At 38.0% G+C, this 21,759-nt stretch overlaps 1 protein-coding gene across 1 annotated transcript in view; it reads right to left on the bottom strand.

Moving 5' to 3' along the window:
* Positions 1–21,759, bottom strand: part of LIPC (lipase C, hepatic type) — a 50,703-nt gene continuing 28,944 nt past the window's right edge. Inside the window, exons 2-9 of the mRNA XM_005511139.4 lie at positions 16,269–16,456; positions 14,250–14,429; positions 11,979–12,096; positions 9,766–9,999; positions 8,615–8,857; positions 5,105–5,225; positions 4,176–4,394; positions 1–1,191 (exon numbers count right to left, since the gene is read on the bottom strand). Of these exons, the coding sequence (XP_005511196.1) occupies positions 1,086–1,191; positions 4,176–4,394; positions 5,105–5,225; positions 8,615–8,857; positions 9,766–9,999; positions 11,979–12,096; positions 14,250–14,429; positions 16,269–16,456 (1,409 nt within the window). The 3' untranslated portion in view covers positions 1–1,085. The remainder of the gene's footprint in view (positions 1,192–4,175; positions 4,395–5,104; positions 5,226–8,614; positions 8,858–9,765; positions 10,000–11,978; positions 12,097–14,249; positions 14,430–16,268; positions 16,457–21,759) is intronic.

The following is a 21,759-nucleotide window of genomic DNA, read 5'->3' as shown; positions in this document are numbered from 1 at the left end:
TTGTAGAAACGTCATTTTTAATGAATCTTGTGCTTAGCATTATGAATCGACAAATGAAATAATCTGACATACATATTGATTTCTATTTCAGTATGCAGTAACCATAAAATAAAAGTAATCTAAGACAATAATGTTTCTTTATGTAGTTTATATTCTGACATAAGAAACAAGAGAGCTTTATATGTTTGAATTTATGTTTGTTTATATGCACTGAAGATGTCTGAGAGTTAGCAGTTCCATTTATTCGTGCGGTTTCAAATCATGCTAAGATCTGCTATATAGTGATTTAAAAATCTAAAAAAATCAGGCCTTAATTGAGCAGGTAAATGTGATTTTAATGGAAAAGTTATCTGAACTTAGTTGTGCTAGAACTGCGTGTAGTATACTAAGCATTATTAAAATAATTAGATTGCTAGTAATTTAAATCAGTACTTTAAAGTAGTTAATCAGCAAAGCATTTTCCGATAGGACAAAGTTTAGTAGGGCATTTTTAGGTGACGTAGTTATTTGGCTTGTCATGTGGTTATTCAGATAGTTCAAGCATTCTGTATGTTGAGATGTTTTTTGGTTTTCAATGTTAGAGTGAAAACTTCAAACTCTTTGTTAACAATGTTACCTGTTTGGGGAATCTTCTACTGGTTATTTAACTCCCACTTCATTAGGAAATAATTAGGAAAGGTTTAACTGGTAGTAGTCGCGACTAATGTTTCAAAGTATTTAATGGGAAACAAGGCTCCTTTTTTTCCCTTAAATCCAACAAAATTACATTTTTTCAAAGGCTTATGGCCATTATTCTTGCGAATACTAATCCTTTTCATTTTTAGTGAGCAGCAATTTAAAATTAACAGTTGCTGTTGGTGAAACTGCTCATTGATCAATTTGGGGGTAGATTCATAGATGAACAAACCACATATTTCAGCTTACCATTGCATCACAAAATCTAAATTTTTTTAATGTATTTTCTTCACCACCTGTGAAACAATCAGGATATTTAAATTTATTGTAGCTGTGTACTTTTAAAACATTTCACTAGCTGTATATGATTTGGTAGATGTTTCGGTGAGTGGTTGTTTTCTGTGTTCTTGCTACTTGCTGTTTTGTCTCTGAAAGCGATCTTCACACCTCACAAATGTTTTCTCTTGGGCTGGATGAAGGTGAAGGTTGTTGATGCTTTGAGAACAAAATGTCATTCTAGAAAAAAACACAGCATGTAAGCATAATGTTGCTTTTTAGGGCTACTATCTCTGTCAAAGTGTGCTCTCTAGATACACTGGATCTGACTTTTTTTTGTCTTTTTATGGTGGTGTTTCTGATTGTTTTTATTGGCTTGCGAAGCAAGAGATCAGATGTTAACAGGTACAGAGTAACAGCGATGTGCAACTCCTATGTACTAGTGCATTATGCCTCCTTCTCTTCCTGGTATCACACAGAGTGTTCCCTCACAGGTCTTTGTGTTCGCAGTGGCTGTTGTTGTTTCAGTTCTTACTCTGAGGATTGCACTAGTTGGCCTGCTAGCACACAGCCGGACTACTAGTAGTTAGTTGTGAAGTTGCTGAAAATCAGTTTTGTAGGATGCTAACAACATCAGCAACTACAGATGCTACAGAAATGTTTTCCATATTTGGAACTCAAATTTGTTGGAATCTGGTATTTTATTGCTCAATAGTCTGTTTATTAACTGCTTATTAAGTTTATGCTGTTGTGTCTAAGTGTTCATCATTAGATAATTTAACAAAGGAGAATTTATCATGTGTATAAATATCACAAACATTGTGAGGAGAAGATACATGGAGATAAAGTACTGTCAACAGTTTTTTTGAATGCTCAAGCAAGCTCAAGGCAACTTAAAACTCATGTTCTGTTTACTACCTTGTTTTAATACTGAATTTCCAAAGTTGCCAACATCCGTATTTAGTCTTTCCAAGAAGGCCAAAATCTACACACTCTTTTTTCTTCAAAGAAAATACTTTTCCTTGAGAATCCTACTTTTAGAATCACCTCATAATCTTTAATTTCCCTCTCAAGCGTTAATACAGTATTTCAACAGTAACAGGTCATTTCCATTCCCATGACAAGCCCAGATTCCAGAGAGAAAAACCCAGCATGTAATTGGTGTCCATTAAAATCTTGACACAAACTCCCACTTCTAATTGCAGCCAAAAAACTTTTAAGGAGCATTTAGGTACCTGGAGATACCAGCATCATTTTTTGATAGTGTAACAACTACCCACCTCAGTTACCCATTTCCTAGGATTTCTTAAGTGGTACATCAGTAGTAGGTGGCTTGTGCCAGGTTATTGACACACCTGTATTCAACAGGAGCTTTCTGGTTAGAAAATGAGTATACCTGACATAAACCTTTCACAGCCTTCATACTTTTATCTCCAGTTACAAATCTGTATTTAAACAAAGTGCACTAACTTGCAGTGTAAACTATACTTTCATTTCCTTTGCCAGCCAGGTCAGTACTGATTTGGGATCATTGATTTTAAAACAGCAAGAGAAGTTATTGGATTTTTTTTTAATGGTGGGGCATGTGCCAAGTGCGGGGTTAGGAGAGGAAAATACCGACAGAATATATTTTCAGGGCAACAAAATCCAAAAAACTGTGATCACTCCTCAGTGCCACAGCACACACAGATTGTATTAAGAAAATGTCCCCTTAAATTGTCTAATTTGTCTTTTGTGTCAGTATCAAGGAGATGCAGCTCTGCCAATAAGTATCTTTCCACAGAAAGTCTGCAGTAGTTATAGCTGGTGCTGGTAAGAAAGAGACTATAGCAAGGAAAAATCACCTCCTAAGACTGAACCACAGTTCCAAAGTAAGACATGTTTTTCTCATTAACCTTAATTAAACTGCTCAGCTAAAATTTCTCAAAGGATTAAAGCAGTGGAAATCATTACAAGTTTTGTTATTCTGTTCTTTGGCTGAAATTTCTCTGTGTGAATAAGCACTTTCGAAAGTTTTATTAGCATTGCCGTATGTAGAGAGCAAGGCCACTCAGACGTGGGGATTCAGTTTTGACGCAATCAGTAGAGGAAAAAGAGAAAAACACACACCCACCCCAAAATAAACAAACAAACAAAAAACCCCTACAAACAACAGCAACAAAAACCCAAGTTCAGTTTGCACTCAGAATTTTTTTTCTCCAGAAAACTACTCTCTGATGCTATTTCAGAGTTCAGCTGACAAAATTCACTTCACTGAATTCATACTACAGAGAGGAAACACAAGCAGTGTGCAAAAATTACTGTCAAGTACCAGTGAAAGTGTAGTATGTACAAGTATAGGTAGTCTTCTTGTTTTCCAGGACTGCTCACATTCTCTTTGCTCAATACAGAAATTTCAAAATCTCTGTAACTGAAACTTTGCTTGCACAGTTTATCGCTCCAGAAACCTCTTATACAGCCTGCATGGTGTAGTAATCTGTTATCAGCTATCAGGCACTGGACTGGCTCTTAAATGAATGAGACAAAAAATAAGGGAGTTTTATGATAAAACCCTTAACTTCAATGAATAGTCAGATGACTGTCGGTTCTGCATGTGATCTGTCTAATGAGGACTTTCAAGAACTGTGATGCTGAATTTCTCTGTGAAGTAGGTATTGAAAGTCAAATAATTAAGATTTGGCATGGTTTTTTATAAGTAGGAGTTTGAATTTTTCATGGCCTTAATGCTCGAGTCAATCTTTATCTTACATACTGTCTTGTTTCTTTGAAATTTCATATGGTCCCTATGGAGTGAGATAATTACATTCTAAAAATGCATAAGAAATTGTCATCAGTTATTCTCATTAACTGTGTAGAAAAAATTGCACAGCAGACCTTGTCAAAATTCTTCCTTGCATCTGTGTGTTAACTCCTTCTCTGTCCTCTATTCCAAGTATCAACAAAATTGTCACCGGAGGTTATTGTGCCTTGAACTCAGATTAGCAGCACTGGTGAGTCAGAACATTTCCCACTAGTCATTTCTGACCTGAGAACAAGGAATTCTTTGTCACTTAAAAATCATGCAGTCTGATCTGAGGGGGAAGGGGGAAAGCCAGAAGTTCTACATGGATAAACTCCCCATTGGTGTGAGTGCTGCGACACAGATGCTTGTATTTGAACTAGGATAACCTGTGTACCAAACATCTGTGGGGTTATTACAGAAAAAGTGTTTTCATTACACTTACTTTTGCTGTGTTTCCCCTGCCTTCACTCTTATTGTCTTCACTATAAGTCCTGGTCGACGAGTGCCTTTTGTCCATGGTATTATGGTTTGAACTGTGTCCCAGATATTTTCCCAAACAGCAGTTGCTTCCCATTTTAACTTGATCATTATTAGGTCACCAATATCAGTGTCCAGGGTGATGAGAAAAGAGTAGGTTTTATTCCCATTAATACCTTCAACTCTGCAGAAAACAAAACCAGAATAATGTTGCCTTAATTATGGATTAAAGTGAAAAACAATTAGTTTCTCATCTCTTTAAAACCAAAGACAGAACTATGCTTCTGTGTCCTTCTTCAGGGGAGAACTTTACTGTCTCAGCTATACTTCCCTTCAGGTGCAAAAAGTGGTGAAAAATGACAACATGCTAGAAAAGAAGCAGAAGTGGGAGAAGCTTCAACAGCTGGTGTAGCTGTAGTGGTTTCTGACAGCAAGAGGTGTCCTATAATAGTATGTATGTGACATCTTTTGTCTGCTTAGAGCAAAGACTGACCCACACTCTTGCCTTTGCTTTTGTTAATGCCGGTGGTGTCCATCATGAGATGTCCATCATCTTCACCTTAATTAGAGCTGCTTATTTATTTGTGTTATAATTGATTAGACCTTCCCTGGATTAACCATGGCCTGAGCTGAACATAAGTGGACAGGATACTTAATGTTCAGGGAAACTTCCAAGATTACACAGTTTGTTTTATAGAGATTTTTCATGCAAAAACGGTATAAACATAGTAAAAGTTTGTGACTTTTAGGGAGTATGGGTGAAGAGGGGACTAGTTCCACTTCATCTTCGCATAGCTGTGCTAAACCATTTCACCCTTAGCACAACTATGTATACGATAAGGTATTATAAATTGGCACCTTGCTTCTCACTTGGCACATAATATCAATACTCACACTGTGATGGGCAGGTTTTTAGCATCCTCCTTACTCCCTGTCAGAGAGATGGTAAAAGTTGGGTCTATCTGCTTGCCTTGGATTTCGTTGATGAAGTGGATCTTGAACTGATAGTGGTAGACTGCAGAAAGGAAGAATTTGCAAAGTGACAAAATGGTCAAAGAAGCAATAGATTTTTCAGGCAAAAAAAATTTTGCCTCTCAGAGCAGGAACATGATTGATATTGTATTTTATTTTTTAAACAAATTTGTTGCATTTAAAACACCATGGCTTGTTGTTTGTTTGTTGGTTTTCTGGTTGTTGCTGTGCTGTGTAATCCTTTAGGATATGGAGCCCTATTGCTCTACTTCAAAAGATGGAGAAAAAAGTTAACTTGAACTGAGTTCCCTTTGTAGGATAAAACATTCTTCCATGGGGAATATTTTGGCTTTTCAGAAGTTTACTTGTTAGAATTTCTGGCAAGCCCTCTATCTAATCACCAGACAAATCCTTATGACTGGACATGGCCAGAGATGTGTGATACAGATTGAAGACCTTATACAATGTACTCAGGCTTTTTCTCTGAGCTAGAAAATTGCTTTGCAAAAGAGATGACTCACAAACTTGCCTTGACCGCATAATGATACATTGTGCTTAACATGCATCCGTTAACAATGGGACTTTGTCAAGCACATTACTATAAGAAAGATGTCATTAATACCTCGAGGTTTGGTGGGTTTCTAGAACAGTGTTTAGGAACTTCTTTGAACTGAATATTATCAGAATGAAGAATGCCTGAGAAATCATCAGTGTACTGATTATGATCAGGTTGACCTTTAGAAAGTTATGCAAAAAAACCTAGAAACAACATATAGTTAGAGGCCATGTGCACAGATATTGTCAGCTAGATCTGAATGTCCCGAACTCTTCTGTCTGATGATTCCACCAGCCACCATCTTGACAAAACTGATAGATTTGGGTGTTAATTAAGAAAACCCTAAGTAATTTCTGTTAACAAAGACCACAGAGTATTTGGAAGAATTAGGGGGTTTGCTTTAATCTTTGCAATGTGGTCAAGTTACACATGGGAAACTCTTCTGGTAAACATTATTGCACACTAGTTTTTGAGTAGAAAGATGCTCTTTTCTCATTTCCTCTCCTTACCCACTTCAGGCTTCACTACAGCTGAGAATGACTCCACCATACTGCAAAGGGAGTCATCTTTGGATGTATGTGCACAGATAGATTTTTGTTGTGGTGGTGGTGGTGGTGCAGTTCTGAGTGTTTGCAATTTGCTAGAAGAGCTGTATCTTTTTGTTGTTTGGTAGTTATTATATGTTAGTGAACAGTGTATTTTCTTTTGAAATGGTGTCACTCAGTAGAAAACAAAATGACTGATTCTTTGCTGGAAACCTGATGAGGACTAAGTAGGCGGAGAGGCTTGTTTACAGATCACTTTTATTACTAACCTGTCTTTCTCCGAGTTTTTTCTCCATGTAAAAATTGTTCTAGTGTATGTTCTGATGTGGTTCTGATGCTCACTTTAAGGAAAAAGGTGAGCATATTCATATAAAAACTCTGACTCAGGGTCCTGTTACAGCTTTATTATAAATGTTAACTTTGTAACAACTGTACTTTGTTTGAACTGGATTGATGTATTGATGTATACCTGAGAATATAATGCCATTAGCTTGAAAAATGAAATGTCAGATTTCATGAAGACACAGTGGATTGTGAAGCGTAATGCTGAGTTTCTCGAATTTCTTCTCTTTGGGCTTCTCACATGATCGTCAAACATTTTTTTAAGAGCGTTACAAAGATGACTTTGTACGTGCCCTCCCACAGTTGCCGCCTTGTTTGGGAACTTTTGTGAAAGGAAACCATTGTCTAGGGCACTGATATCTGCATATGCACCAATGACCAGATCCAAGCATGAAAATGCAACATGTTTCAAACTGAAATTAAAAGCAGTAAGACACAGATATTTTACCACAAGCTGGAACTACCTCCATGTCCAGAGAGGAACGCAACACTGGGATCACATTTCTGTGCCCAGGTGTGCTGGTCGTGGCCAGAGCATCCTCAGAGCAATTTGCTTTCCTGATTTGGACAGTGACCTGACTGTATTGCAGCAAAATTGCATCAGGAACTAGACATAGCCACTTGAATTTTTAAATCTACTTCAAGTAGCTTCCTGGGGCATTTTAAAAAGTGTAATAGGAGATCCAGGAGATTTAGCTGCTCTGAGCATCAGTCAGGGCTGAGCAGCCTCCTCTGGAGTCATCACTGTGTGCTTCATAGCTACTGGAAGACTTCCAAAATTATTTTTAAAGTACCTGAATTTTTTAATTTTTTTTTTAAACCTATGATATTGCAGTTGAGTACTGGACACTGTAGGAAAACAAGATTTGTAATGCAAGCAGTGTTTTTTAAAAATTTCACCTCAGCACTGGAAAGCCTTGAGTGTCCACTGCTGACATTTCAGTGTGCTTCCCCAACCCCAATGTCTGGGGTGGGGGACAAGCGGGCTGACCCCCTCCAAGAGGAGGGAGGCACCCCCTTTCTGGCTGTGCTAGGCTGAACGGGCCACCCTGGTGGCAGGGTGAGCTGGTGAGGGACCCCATGGCCTGGGGCTGTGGTGGGGAGCCCGGGGCAGGCAGGGCCTGGCGCTGCCTCAGTGCTGAGGAGAGGGCTGGCTGTGGCACAGCAGGCACCATGCGCTGAGGGGGCCAGAAATCCTTCGGAAGAAGTGTGTTCCTGCAAGTTGTCCCAGGCAATCCTGCTTGTTCTGGCTTTAAAATGTAGGTAAATCTTTCCACTGGCAGGTAAATGTCTGCTCAAGAGCAGCAGTCTCCTCATGGGTGCTCTGACAGCCTACAGCCTGGCCCAGGCCGTTTTGTAATGGAGACAGGCCCCGTTTCTCTGTCAGATTGCTTCCCCTCTCTCTGGTAAAACGTGCAAGAAACCACATCAGTTGTCTCTCTGAGCTTATAAAATTGTTACTTTGTGCTCTCTATAAAGTAATTTAATGGAGATAAAGCTAGAGTACCAGTCACTTTTAGTGCTACTGTTCTGCCCTGTAGAAGTCCATGCTATTCTGTTGTCTATCCATTCTTTGAGGAGTAATAATTTATATGTCATCTTGTAGACTAATTGCAGATAACAGTTGGGCAAACTTGGAACAGGAGGTTTTACAGGCTTCCCAGAGCAATTATGCTGCTTTTTTGGCTTGGCTGTGTGCCTGCATGTGTTCTAACAAACTCGCACAGGCCGGTTGCGGGAGAGGTCTCTGAGCAGCTCGGAGGCCCCTGGCGAGCGTGCAGCACACGCTTCCCCACACAAACATTAGGAGTCAGGATCTTGATGAAAGGGCATCAAGACGGCCTACTGGGATGCTCAGTTGTCTCAGCAAATTGGTTATTCCAGTAGCTTTCATGAGGTTTAAAAAATGAGTAAACCAGATCACAAAGCTTAGGCTCATTCTCACATTTTGTGATCAATCTGGAGACTGTAACAAGTATTTCCACAAACCTTTGAAAGGCATATGTGCTCTTGTTTTCAAAAAGAGTCGTCTGCTTTTTGGTAGCCTTTCCTCTCTGATGTTGTAGCCCAGTGTGTTGCAGCGGTTCTTTCTACAGCTGAGGCACATTCCTTTTTCAAAAGTGTTGATGTCGTTGCACCAGTATGCTGTGCTTTGCTTATCATTGTGAAGCAGAGAGTCGATGAACAAATGAACTGACCTCTCGTGGGCACATTTCACAGTTTGAGTGATGCCTGAAAAAATGCGAACAACACAATTTTGCATGCCCCTTTTTTTCTTTACCATTTCAGCTGCAGAGGGTTACAGGAACCAACTATAAACAAATGTTATTGTTTTCCCCCCAACCCTTTTACTACTAAAACATCCTGACTTTGCCTCAGAAGTCATACATTGTAATTGATATATATCAATATAGGCTGTTTTAATATGCCTTCACTGATAAGCTTTCTGGCTGAAGCTTGGTTTCACATTTGTCATGAATTATCTGTTAATAAGTAAGACCTACATTTAGGTAGTGTGATGATAGTTGAGAAATATTTTTGCAGTGTAGTATGCTGGGTGAATAGAACTCTTGGGGGTTTTCAGTGAACAGTTCTGGTTGTCACTGTGTATCAGTACCTTATTTTTTTTCAGTGTGTTGCATTAGTTTCTCTATATGTTGATGTTTAGGTACATTGGAAATAAGCTTCTATATACAAAACCTAGCCTGGAACACTGGCAGTCAGGTCCTAGAGAGTGCATCATCTACACCGCTGAAGGAGAGGTGAGTAGTGCAGCCCTGTGTTTGATTTTATTTGAAATAATTAATTGCACACTAGATAAATATGGCTTAATTAGAATAAATTTTCTCATTTCCTCTGCTGCTGAAACAAATACCTTTGAAGTTACTCAGAAGTGCTTGACAGCAGGATGCTCCTGGCCTTGTTTTCAGAAGTGCTAGGCAGCCAAATTCCTTACTGGAGTCAGTAAGAACATGTAAAAATCAGATAACCAATTTCTAGAAAAGGATTTTCATTGCATATGATGGGAGATAATACTCCTGTTAGATATGGTTTAAGACCATAGAGATATGTAAAGTTTCCCAGAGATACTGTCAGTGCAGTTGCAATGCTGCTTCCCATTTTGTGCCATTGGTTCTTACCAGTGATTCCATATTGTGCGATGTGGTTATACACATGCATGATGTGACAGCCAGGCTGAAAGGTGCCTCCATTGGGATAAAAGTCGAAATGAGCCACGGGCTGCTTGATGCCAACACTGAGACCCATGTGCTGTTTAGTGAATGTATGAATTGCGTCTACAAAGTTTGCATCATCTGGAGATAACCGGTCTGTTGGTGACATTCCTTCAAACAAGGGACCAGCGGGGTCAAGGCCTGGAATAAATGCAAATAATCCGCTTGTGATGTAGTGCAGATGGGCTGTTCTTTTACTGTTATGAGAAAAGTCTGTGATAAATATTTTAAAACAGGCAGCACTGGTACTTTACAAGGTCTTTCACTGATAGAAATAACACTAGGAACATTTGTCCTGCAGAGGGTACCTGGTTACACCAAAGGTAAAGTAAACACAGGCACTGTAATAAACAGTAACTGCTACATGCACAAGGACACAGGCCCAGAGATAGATGTGTTTGTTATAGACAAACCATGCTCACTACTGCTTTGTCATTTGAGGGATGTTTACTTAATTTTGTTCTTTCGTACTCTAGAGGTCATGCGTTTCAGAGGCCCTTTTGAAGACACCAGTCCCACAGCAGGGCTGACTTTTAGCCCACATTTGGGACCTGAAACTTCATAAAGCTTCATGTGTTGCTTGAAAGATCTATATGACTGCTAGATGTTGTTTATAATAATTTTTCAAATTTAAAGTTCTTCAAGGCAAAATTTTATACTATTCAGAAAAATAATATTCCACGTAGGAAGTCTTGCTGATTTTTAGTTTGCTACATATTTTTCTATGGTGCTCTTTTTGGTTGGGAACTTACTTATGGTAAAGGGCTGCCTGCATAGTTTAAATTTGCTTTCAGTTTTGAGGACAAACTTCTAAGTTTGAGATTCTTCAGTTGGTACTATGGACTAATGCAGCTGCATAGATGTAACTGGACAAGACTAATAACAGAGTCTAGAAGTAGGGATGTCACCCTGAAAGCATACATTCCTTTGATTTTTAAATAGCTTTTATCACTATGAATTTTTAGAGCTTATCGTTACAAGTCTGAATAATTTTTGCTGAAGAATGCATATAGCTGTTACAATTAATAACGCATTTTAATGTTTTTTAGTTAATCATTATCGATGTTTGTACTAATACAGGTTGAACAAGCAGCATTGATGAACTAAAGTCATTCAGTGTACAACTCAGGTGTAATACCACAACACGTTGTATAAAATCAGCTTCTTGGCAAGCAGGCACTGTCACTAGAGCTGATTATCTAAGGGGCTATGGTATGTGGCAATGAATCCAATATCAGAATTGGGAGTTCAAACTATAGCCATGCATATTTGCCTCACTCCCAAATCAGATTAAACTGTTTTCTCTGATAACTTACATAGCTGATATAGGTCTTGCGTAAAATGCACTTCTGGTTTGGGTTTGGTGGTTGTTGGGGTTTTTTTTTTTTGAGCTGTCACTGTGTGTTGGATATGGCACTGTGTGTACGTTGTATCAATAGCCATATAAATAAATTTTCACTACACTCATCATTAGTACAGTTACAAAACATTACAAAAGGTTCAAAATGCCACTAGTGAAAACTGTCAAGTGTTATGGTTCACTTTGTTTCCTTTAAGCATCTATTAGGGATACTCTGATTATATGCTTCTTGTAAAATGTAATCCAGGACTACAGTTTTTGCCACAACAAATGACTTTAATTCACTGTATGAGTGAGCCATGTACCACAATTGAAAGTTCAAGCAGAGTTAGACAATTTCCTTCATATAATTTTCTTCTTAAAATAAGTTGCTAACAATGAACAGTGTATTTGAATGGCTTTGGGTCAAGATAGTGACCAAGATACAAGGTTAGTGGCTAACATTTACTTAAGGTGTTACTGGGAATGGATGCAAGATAAATTAAAGCAACTTGCAACTTGAATCTTTGGTTTATGATTTGTAGTCCCCACATTTGTATATTCTTTATGTCATAATTTGGGCTGAGGTAAGAAAGATCAGAGCTAGAAATACTATGATGTTTCATTTTTAAAAGTGTTTTCATTAAATTTTCTGAAACTTCTAAACTGTGGCAAATATTGCTATTCAACAGCTAAATATTGATCTGACACTGATATGTCAAGTATCTATGGAACTTAAAACAGTTGACTGTTACATTTCTTACGGTTGTAAGTCTTTTACCTGTAATTCTTCCAATCTTGTTCGTACCACTGATATAACTTCCAGCAAATCCTGAAACATGAGCTCCAAGGCTGTACCCAATTAAATGAGCATTGCTTCTGGAAAATTGAATGGATTCCTGGAAGTTAGAGGCAGCTTGGTTTAGATGCAGAAAATGAAAAGTAAGCAGTGAAATACTTACTATGAGCTAGGAATTCTATGAATAACAACACAACAAATCTGTATGGTAATGATGGAGGTCAAATGAGGTACACTGATCATGCACTAAAATTCTTCACTGACTGTTATTCCTTGCCTGCTTTTCATGCAGCAGGAAAATGCCACACACTTGGGCACTGCTACTTACGTGCTGGGCTCAGGAAAAACATCAACACAGATAGCAGGACTTTTGTTGCAAGTGATGCAAATGTGCAATGTGTTTTGTCTGCAGTATTTGACTTTCCTATTTGTAGAAAGTGCCTTGCTTTTTTTTTTTTTTTTTGCTTGAGATACTATTACAAGCTAAATTAGAAGCTGAGGTATCAAAACATTGATCAGACGTGCTAAGTGATATGGCAGTGACATTTCTTGGACTGATTTGTACAAAACTGGATATCTGATCTGAAACAAACCTATTGAAGCAGAATTGGCCTTAGGCCCTTCTTTCTATCTAATCAATGCTATCTATAATAGATCTTAAGCATTTCACCTGAGCTGCAAGGCTCAAAGATTTTCCGACATGTAAAGAAAAATGTGGCATGTTTTTCTTGCAGGAAAGGCAAACATCTGGTTCAATTTCATTGTGCATGTTGCCTGTCCCAGTCAAGTGGCTTTGCAGTCTCAATACCTTCCCCTTGTGAAGATGAGGTGAAACTTGGCAACCTTCCTGTGAGAGTGGCAGCTCTTAGAAATCACAAGATCTGACCCATTTTCTCGGGAGGTGTTATTGAGATGGATGTTATTGATATTGTTACTGGTGATGCCTTATTAACTCTTGGACTAAGAGCACTAGATTTACTTTAGTTTTATTCTTTATTAAAACGTTGCACAGCACTGCAGTTTTTGTTACATTCATTGAGGATATTTCAAATATCTGCCTGACTCTAAGCAGACAGAAGCACAGTGAATAGTTAGTTATGGGAGACAGAATGAAGGCGTTTCTAACTGTTCAACTCAGGAGAAGTGCTTCCCAAGAGAAGGAAGGTTTTGTGCTTGAACACACCCAATTGAATGCTGTGAAATTTTGTGGCATATTTTAATCCTGGAACATACTATGGTACAAGAAAAGCTGCCTACAATGCTGGAGCAAGGACTCATTTATTCAAGCCTCAATTTGTTTGTTGACACTGGAGAAATCCTGGACTGTATTTATTGTTGACAATGTGGTGTGTCCTCCTGGGAACTGAACAAAGTCTGCAGTTTGATTAATTCAATAATTAAACAGCTTCAAAAATACAACTTTAGGCTCCAGCAGCTTAAACTGCATTTGACCAAGAGCTAAGGTTTCTTGTAATGTCACCATGAAAAATAGTGACCCTGGCTCTTCTGTCCTCTCTCTTGTGCCTGCTGTCCATAACTGGGCATGGTACCTAACAACTTCTACCCTGCCATTCCTTTTGAAAGCAGCTTTAGCACTTCAGTGGTATTTCTTACAAATCTTTCAGCTTTGCAATATATTTCCGTTCCACCTTAGGCCTCACTGTATTTAAATTAATGTATTCAAAAATTCATTGTGAGGTACAGAAGTATAATTACATTTCAAATTATGTAGCTTAAATTAGTACTAAAGATAGAGGAAGTAAGACTTGTTTCCCTGGACCTCTAAGCCGTTGCTTTAGAATAATACGTGGGTCACAGAGGCAAAAATTGGGAAAATGTCATGCTTGAACTCTGCATTAAAAGCAGAAATCAAGCACAGGTAACATAAGCCCATTTTACTGAACTAACTACTTGCAAATGGTAATGTGTGCCTGCTTTCTAAATGCAGGACTCTGACAGATGTTTGCACGCATGCTCATTGAAAAGCTAAAGTCACATGAGATTATCTTGCCTCCGAAGATATATAAAAATACTGTAATAAACAAGACCACTTGTTTTTTTTCTCATGCATGATGAAAGCTATATGAAGTCACACAAAAGTTCATGAAAGAAAAATTTGCAATGTATTAAATATACATAGTGATTGAAATGAACAGCATTAACCAGCATAGTATTTCAGAAAGCTGGTAGAATCCGAAGAACAGGTGAATTGGTCTATTTCAGAGCAAACTCTGTTGATCTGGGGGCTCTTACCTCCAGCCATTCCAGGAAGTCTGCGATCTCCTGCCCTATGTAGCGTGTGTTCTGTACAGCAATGGGATAGTGCTGGTGAGCAGATGTGAGCCAGTCTGCAATGATCACGTTCATTTGTTTATGCTGAGATTTGAGAGCTGCTGCCATTTTCCAAATCCAGCTTTCTAAGATCCCATCCACCTGTTTTGTTAAAACACAACAACAAGAAAACCCAGAGTCTCTGGCAAATATTTATTGTGAAAAGCTCAAGGAAACAAAAAATACAACATAAACAAGGAGGGCTTAATGCCGATACTGAGATTTTAGGGGCTTCAGCATTCTTCAGTGCTTAGAATCTTTGGGGTTTGGTAGACCAAAAAAAATATTAATACAAGAACTGTATAATTTATGTCTTGTAATATGAACTCTTATCATTGAAATAATGTTCCTAAGTATTTTCACCCATCCAAAGATAATTGGTATTACTGATTGAAAAATAAAACCAGAAAAGCCCAGAAAATTTCTGATTTCATGCAAGAGCAGCTATCCCTGTAAATTTTAGCTAAAAGGGATGGAAAGGGCAGGAAGCTGGAGGGCTGCAGACCAGCAGGCATTTGCCTTCTTAGAACTTCTGATTAGGGCCATGAAAGTGATCAGAGGGCTGGAACACCTCTCCTGTGAGGAAAGGCTGAGAGAGCTGGGGTTGGTCAGCCTAGAGAAGGCTCCAGGGAAACCTTATTGCAGCCCTCCAGTACTTAAAGGGGACATATAAGAAAGGTGGGCACAGACTTTTTAGTAAGGCCTGTTGTGATAGGACAAGGAGTTGATGGTTTTAAACTAAAAGAGAGGAGATTCAGGCTAGACATGAGGAAGAAATTTTTGACAATGAGGGTGGTGAGACACTGGCACAGTTTGCCCTGTTCATTGTGGGAGGGTTGGACTAGATGAGCTTTAAAGGTCCCTTCCAACCCAAACTATTCTATGATTTGGTGGACTAGAATTACTATTTAATCTATCAGACTTAATTGTTGCTCTAGTTGCATGTAGTTCCTCTATCAAGAGAACATCTATATCTTTTCTGGTGTTTTAGCAGAACTTGGGAGTCTCAGTTGTGGGTTTCCATACATATTCCTCTAAGACCCCAACACCTCTGCAAATTAACTTCATATGAACAATGAACTTTAATACCAGCAGCTGCTGGTCCGTGGTATAGGTTTTGAACAAATTCTTATTTGGGAGGCATGGCTGAAGTAATCTAGGGCAATATTTCATCCAAAGTCAGCTCTGCTGTTGTTTGTTAATAGAGCTATAAGCTTCAAGGGTGTTGTTCAAAGTTTCTCTGCATGTTTGCAGATGTGCAAGAAAGGTCCATTTTGCCACCTTCTGTGATGAGATTGGTTCTGTGAGAATCAAAGATCTGTTAAAATGACGTTATTTCTATTCTGCCTTTTATTTCTTTTTCAGCTGAGAAGCTGATCAAAAGTCACCCTTAGTGCTTCTGTGCTTTAGAGAAATGTTTTCATGGTGGATTTTTCTTCTTTTACAGTTTACCTGAAAGCAGTTCAGTGATAATCCATTGACATTGAAGGCTTCATTTTCAACTAAAGGGGCTTATAGAGAAGTGCTCTTTAAAGGTGTATCTGTGAGAAAGATGAGGGGAAATTGTGTGCACTTCTTTTCAGTAAGTCTGTAAATATCTGGCAGTGAACATGTCAGAGAAATGAAGCTGGTATTCAGTCCTCCAGAGGCACAGCACATTAATTCAGCTACTTGTTCGAACTCTACTGGCTTTAAACCAGGGCTGAATCTAATCTTGGCATGGGACTCTCATATGAAAAATTGCTTGTAGACTCTCTCTCCAGAATCTCAGTAGGGAATATCAGCTTTGTATTATTTCTAGCCATGATTGCTACCAGAGAAAGCCACCATCTTTCCAATCACAACCTTTCTTCTAAAGTTACTTTTGGCACTAGCATAATGAGAAGGAAAGTACATCAGATCAGCTGTAGTTTGAATTAAAAGTAAAATGTGAGTTCATACCGACCAGCCATGGACTATCATCACCAGAGGAAGAGAGGCATTGAAACCACATTTGTCAAGAGTCTCCAACTGATTCCAAAAAATTTGACAGCTTTCTTCGGTTTTATCTGTATAGAGTCGAAATTTGGTTTCTGAGTTTTGCTGATCTTTCTTTGCTCTGGTGTGCTGACTCTGTGATCCCAGCGCCTCTGTAATGAAATTCATAACAGTCGTAACAGGATGGATTCTAAAACCTGAAGAAGTTACTAGTGAAACACAGTTTATAAGATGAAGTAAACTAGTAAGATTGAAACTCTTGCTATATATAATTGCTACCTGCTCCAGGGGGGGCCTAAGATGTACATTTTGGGTCAAAAAAGGGATCTCTTTCAAAGTTCAAGATGGTCTAGATGTGCCTCTGAGTCTATCTATTGGAACAATAACAATTACACGGGAAATACTGATCTTATTGCTCTGGGCACTTATAGAATGCATAAGTATTTTAAAAACACAATACAGATGTTGTGGCTTTACAATGTTAGTGTGTTCACAGGCAAGTGCTTTCATAGGCTATTAACTCTGCAGGGCTTATTTTACCAATGTGCATTTGCTAGTAATTGCTGAGCAAGCATCATTACACTAAAATAACCGTTTTACTCAGGGTTATAACTCTGCTTAGAGACTTAGGTGACTTCTTAAAACTACTAAACCACGTAATAAATTATTTTTATCTAAAAAGGCAAGATTAAATGTTCTTGTTCTAGCTGTAATGTTTTTGGTGGTTTTGTTTTTGGATAAAATAGATTGATACATAAAGGACAGCATTTTCAGAAATGGCTGATAAGAAACTGAGATGGAATCTGTATTTAAGAAAGTTGGGGCAGGGTGAACTGTACTCTTATCAGTATTACTAGCTTAGAAAGAAAAGTATTAATATAAGGAAATTGCTGAAAAATGGAATAAAATAAAGCAGAAGCTTACAAAAAAGCATATTGTGACATGCAAGCTGGTGTTTCTTTCTAATAAGACTTCAGAATCTTTATCTGAAAATAATCCATATAATAAATTGTTAGTTATCTAGAAAAAATAGGTTTTAGCAGAAGAAAAGGTAGAGTGTGATGAACTAGACAAGTGAGAAGTTATAGTCTGTTGTGTTGGAAAGGAAATTTTTAGAGTGCAGAGGGTTTACTAATGGAATTCCTTGGGGACTGTTTGTTGGCTAATTTTGTCTTAATATTTTCATTAAAGCAAGCAGGAAGGGTACAAGACTGACAAAATTTGGGAGGCATTTGCCAGTACTAAAGAGACCAAAAAGTTAAACTCTAAGAGCTAGATGACCTTGAAAACACAGCAACAGAAACAGGTGGGAGTCTGGTACCATGAAGCGCAAGGTCATACAGTTGATAAGAATTTCTCTTTAAATGGGGCTCATAAATCGGAAGTGACACAAGGGTAAAAAGACTCGCCTGTAGTAATCAATAACAAAACTGACTGCGAGTGACTGCTGTGGTTTGGCTGTGAGAAAGGAAAATATATTTTCCAATATATATGTATTTATATATATTTTTTTTTTCCAAAATATGTAATTCCAAGATGCAATAAAGAAGATGTTTTCAGTAGGAAGAGAGAAGGTTAGCGCCCATAAGTGGAGGCTCTAATTAACCACCTACAGCACAGTGTGCATAGCTCTTGTCACAAGTTCAGGTGATACCCATTCAAGCTGCAACAGCGGCTCAGCAGCACCACTAAAATGATCAGGGAGGAGGCTTTTGTTTTAACTAGACCTAACAAATCAGGAAATACTCTTGGAGGTGAAAATGAAGTATTTTATTCACTGAGAAGGAAGTTGAAATTTTCTGTGTTGGAACAGCACTTGCGTTAGTTAAGTTTTAGTTCTTTCTTTTTTCTTGCATAAAAGTTCCCTAATTAAACAGTAATATTAGAAATATTGTATTGTGTTTTATCTTCTGAGCCAGCACATTTTTCTTGTGCATCACAACTCTTGTGTCTGTAGATGTTTTCAGAAAGCATCTAAAATCATAGCATATTCATTTCTGTATTATACATGTGCAAATGTATCCTGAGGTTCTATGAGATTTTTGTCTTGATGAGGTTTTGATAATTTACAAGGTACTTCTGATACATTTACAGATAAGCCTTTATCCTACAAGCATATTTCGTGATGGGAAACTCCTGTATTTGTATATTTGCAGTAGTAGCATCTTATAATTCACAGTGCAAAGAAATCTAATGTGAAAGCATGCTGTTATTAGATCAGACTGTATTTTTGCCACATGTCAGTCTTGTTACACACTTTATTCAAGGTTTCATGTTAGGATAATGATGAGACATGATACAAACAGCATATCTGATTTCGTTAAGCGAATAGCAGTTCTGTCAAGAGAACTTCCAAACTGAACTACACTGAATGTGCACTGTTTTATGTTTGTTGCTAATTATTGTACGAGTAACTCCAGGCAATGTTATGCTTCATATCTAGGAAACATGATTTTAGGAAGTTGTTCAGCCATTTACAAGAGCTGGAATTTAAAAAGCTTAAAAGTTAGTGAAAGTAATACTAGGAGAAAGCAAACCTAGATACAAAAAGATGAGAAGTGGAAAGTTTTAACAATGCTGGCTATTCTTAACCTCCGTTTTATTCAGGCTTTGGTGAGTAGTCTCTACACAAAAATAAGCATTGTGTTCTATTTTTAACACAAAAAGAAAAACAAAACAAAAAGAACTGGTGCATGTTCCATTGTACACATCCTTTCTTTGTTTTCATTTTCTTTTCCTGCTCTCAGTGTTAGTGCAAAGCAAATGCACTTTGTCACTCTCCATATTGTTTGTCCATACTACAGAAAACAAGTCTAAATAGCTGTTTTCTTTATTAATTGACTGTGAAAGTGCTTGTGGTGCTTTAATGGGTGAGCTTTTGGCTTGCCAGTAAGTCTGAGAAAGGGAATTAAAAATACAGTTTGAACTTCTTCATGGCTGTCAAAAGTTAAAAGTTCCAATAGAATCTGTTGTGTTATTAGACAAAGAACTGCTCCAATCCATTAATCCATGTAATGACTTGGAGAAGGAAATAGAGTCTGAAGGGCTTGGCTTCTACAGCAGACTCTTGGTGAAATTGTCGTACCGGTGACTCTGTGACATGATCGAAGGGAACTGCAAAGTTTCAGAAGTCAGTTTACAAAAGCAGCAAAATGGCTAAAAGTGTTCCTGTGCTAGTTTCAACTGAGTGCCAAGGTCTTTCTGAAACTCCAAAGCGAGTTTCGATCTGGAAAATTAGCCCTTACCCAGGTGAGAGAGTTGCTGACTTAATGTCCTTTTTCTCTGAAGATCCTACTCTCCTATGAATTCTTTCAGTAAAGCAATACAACATGGCCACACTGATCCGTGTGCTGTCATAAATTAACCTCATGCAGAGCAGCATGGTACAATGAGCAAGAAAAGTCGTCATGACTTCTTGATTCAGCCCTTTACTGTATAGTGTTAACAAATATTAAAATTTTGCTCTTAAGTAGTACATTTTAAATTCATCATACAGTACAGCATGAAAACTTTGATTAAAATTGGCATCCCCAATTAAGGAAAGTAGCTTTTCTGGCTAAGAAAAATGATGTTCAGCATCCTTCTTCCTGTCATGGAGCTCTACAGGAAGAGTTTTTTAATAAGGTCTCACTGAAGGGGTTTGAAGAGGATGTTTCAATGGCACTCACCTAATCCATAGGCAATTGAAAAATAGTTAAGTAAACCTGAACGAAAGCTGAACTTTGGGCTGCTGGTATGTTAAGGATACTTAAAAAATCATACGCATAAGCATGCATACTACCCCAGTACCTAGACTGACACACTCTCTCTGTCTCTCTCTCCCTATATATAAATATATATGTATATATATATACACACACACATATTTTAAGATTGCCTTCTGACCCTTATTGCAGCCTCCCTTTACATACATGAGTGGATTTGTCTGAGTATTAATAACTCTCCCGTATCTTTTGGATGGATTTTAGTGCTTTTCATACATGGAAATGTCTCCAAGGAGTGCTTAGTTATTATTATGTTATTTTAATGGGACCAGTATCCAACATATTTAAGAAACAAGTGATGCAGTTTGGGAAATCTACATCTCTTTTGTTGCTCCAGAGTCTCAGGCAAGATAAGCCAGTCAAAACTAAGGTCTGTTGATTTCTTGGTAGATTACCATTGTGCTTAATTTTTTTATATGCTTATGCCATTCCTTTGTATTTTCCCTAACCTTAACTTGCTCACCTTGCCAAAGGAAAAGTAGGTATCATTCACAAAAGAATGCATGAAAAAGTAGCAAGCAAGAAAAATCTGTACCAATTGGATTAAAAATGAGATCTATTTAGAAATAGACTTTTTTAAAAAAAAAAAAAACAACGCTTCCCTTTTTGTTCACGCTGAAATGAATGAGTGGGTGATACTTTTTCAGCATCAGATGCTCTGTTTGAAAGTATCATAGTTTTCTGAGCTGTCATTTCTTGTTTCTCCTCTTATATGCATTGCACACAACAAACTCACCATGACTGTTGTTTGTACCCAAACAGCTGTAAATGGAGAGGAGAAGCTGTTAACTAACCATTGTTAACCCTCTGTTAACATATTTTTAACCCTCTATTGAAAAATGCATAAGAGGAGAGGCTATAAAGCCACACCATTCATACTGTCTTCCCTGGGTGTTTTCATGGCTTCCAGATCACCGAGGTAATGCTGCTGGTGGCTGGCTTTGGTGACTCTTGGAACTGGAAGAAAGATGTGTTTAAAAAGAGGCAAATACAAGAATTTGTTGGAGCTGGTGCCTGGTTTTAATTAGTGAGGCAATCATATTGTCAGTGGGAGGTGTGCAGGAGTGCCTGTTCAAAAATCAGCTCTTTAGTTATTGGGGATGATTCTGTCTGTGATTCTTTACCATTAAACAGCACAGGTTACTTTATCTTTGAAAATCAGACCCATCCAATGTCCACCAAAAGTCAAATTTCTAATTCTTCATTAAAACATTATTAACATTGGGATTTTTTTTTTCTGGTGTCTTAATACAGGTTATCCTTCCTGAACTCATTATTATCAGACACTGCTGTCATGTTTGAAGCAGCGTGGAAGACACAGTGGTCTGAGATAATCCAGAAAAAGTCATCTCACAGTTTAACAAAGGGAAGGTTGTTCTGGTTGTTCCACTCTCCCTAGATCTCCCAGGTCTGTGTTCTTTATTTTCCTGGGATGTTTGCAAAAGGGGTGAGGAACCTGGAAATTTGTTTGCAGATGTGATTAGCAACTACAGTTCTAAAACTGTCAGCAGAGATCCGTATCCCTATAATTTTCTGGTTACTTCTATTCAGAAGAATTTCTGGGTGCAGAGAATTGGAGAAAGCAGAGGATGTAATGTCTTGTTCAGTAGTAGCAGAACCTTGATTTTAAAAAAGTTATTAACATGTTAGTGAGAACTTTAGACCCAGATGATATTTCTCCCTCTCTTTTT

This window comes from Columba livia, chromosome 11, assembly GCF_036013475.1.
Source record: "Columba livia isolate bColLiv1 breed racing homer chromosome 11, bColLiv1.pat.W.v2, whole genome shotgun sequence".
NCBI lineage: Eukaryota > Metazoa > Chordata > Aves > Columbiformes > Columbidae > Columba > Columba livia.
This window is presented reverse-complemented; position numbering and strand designations above follow the sequence as displayed.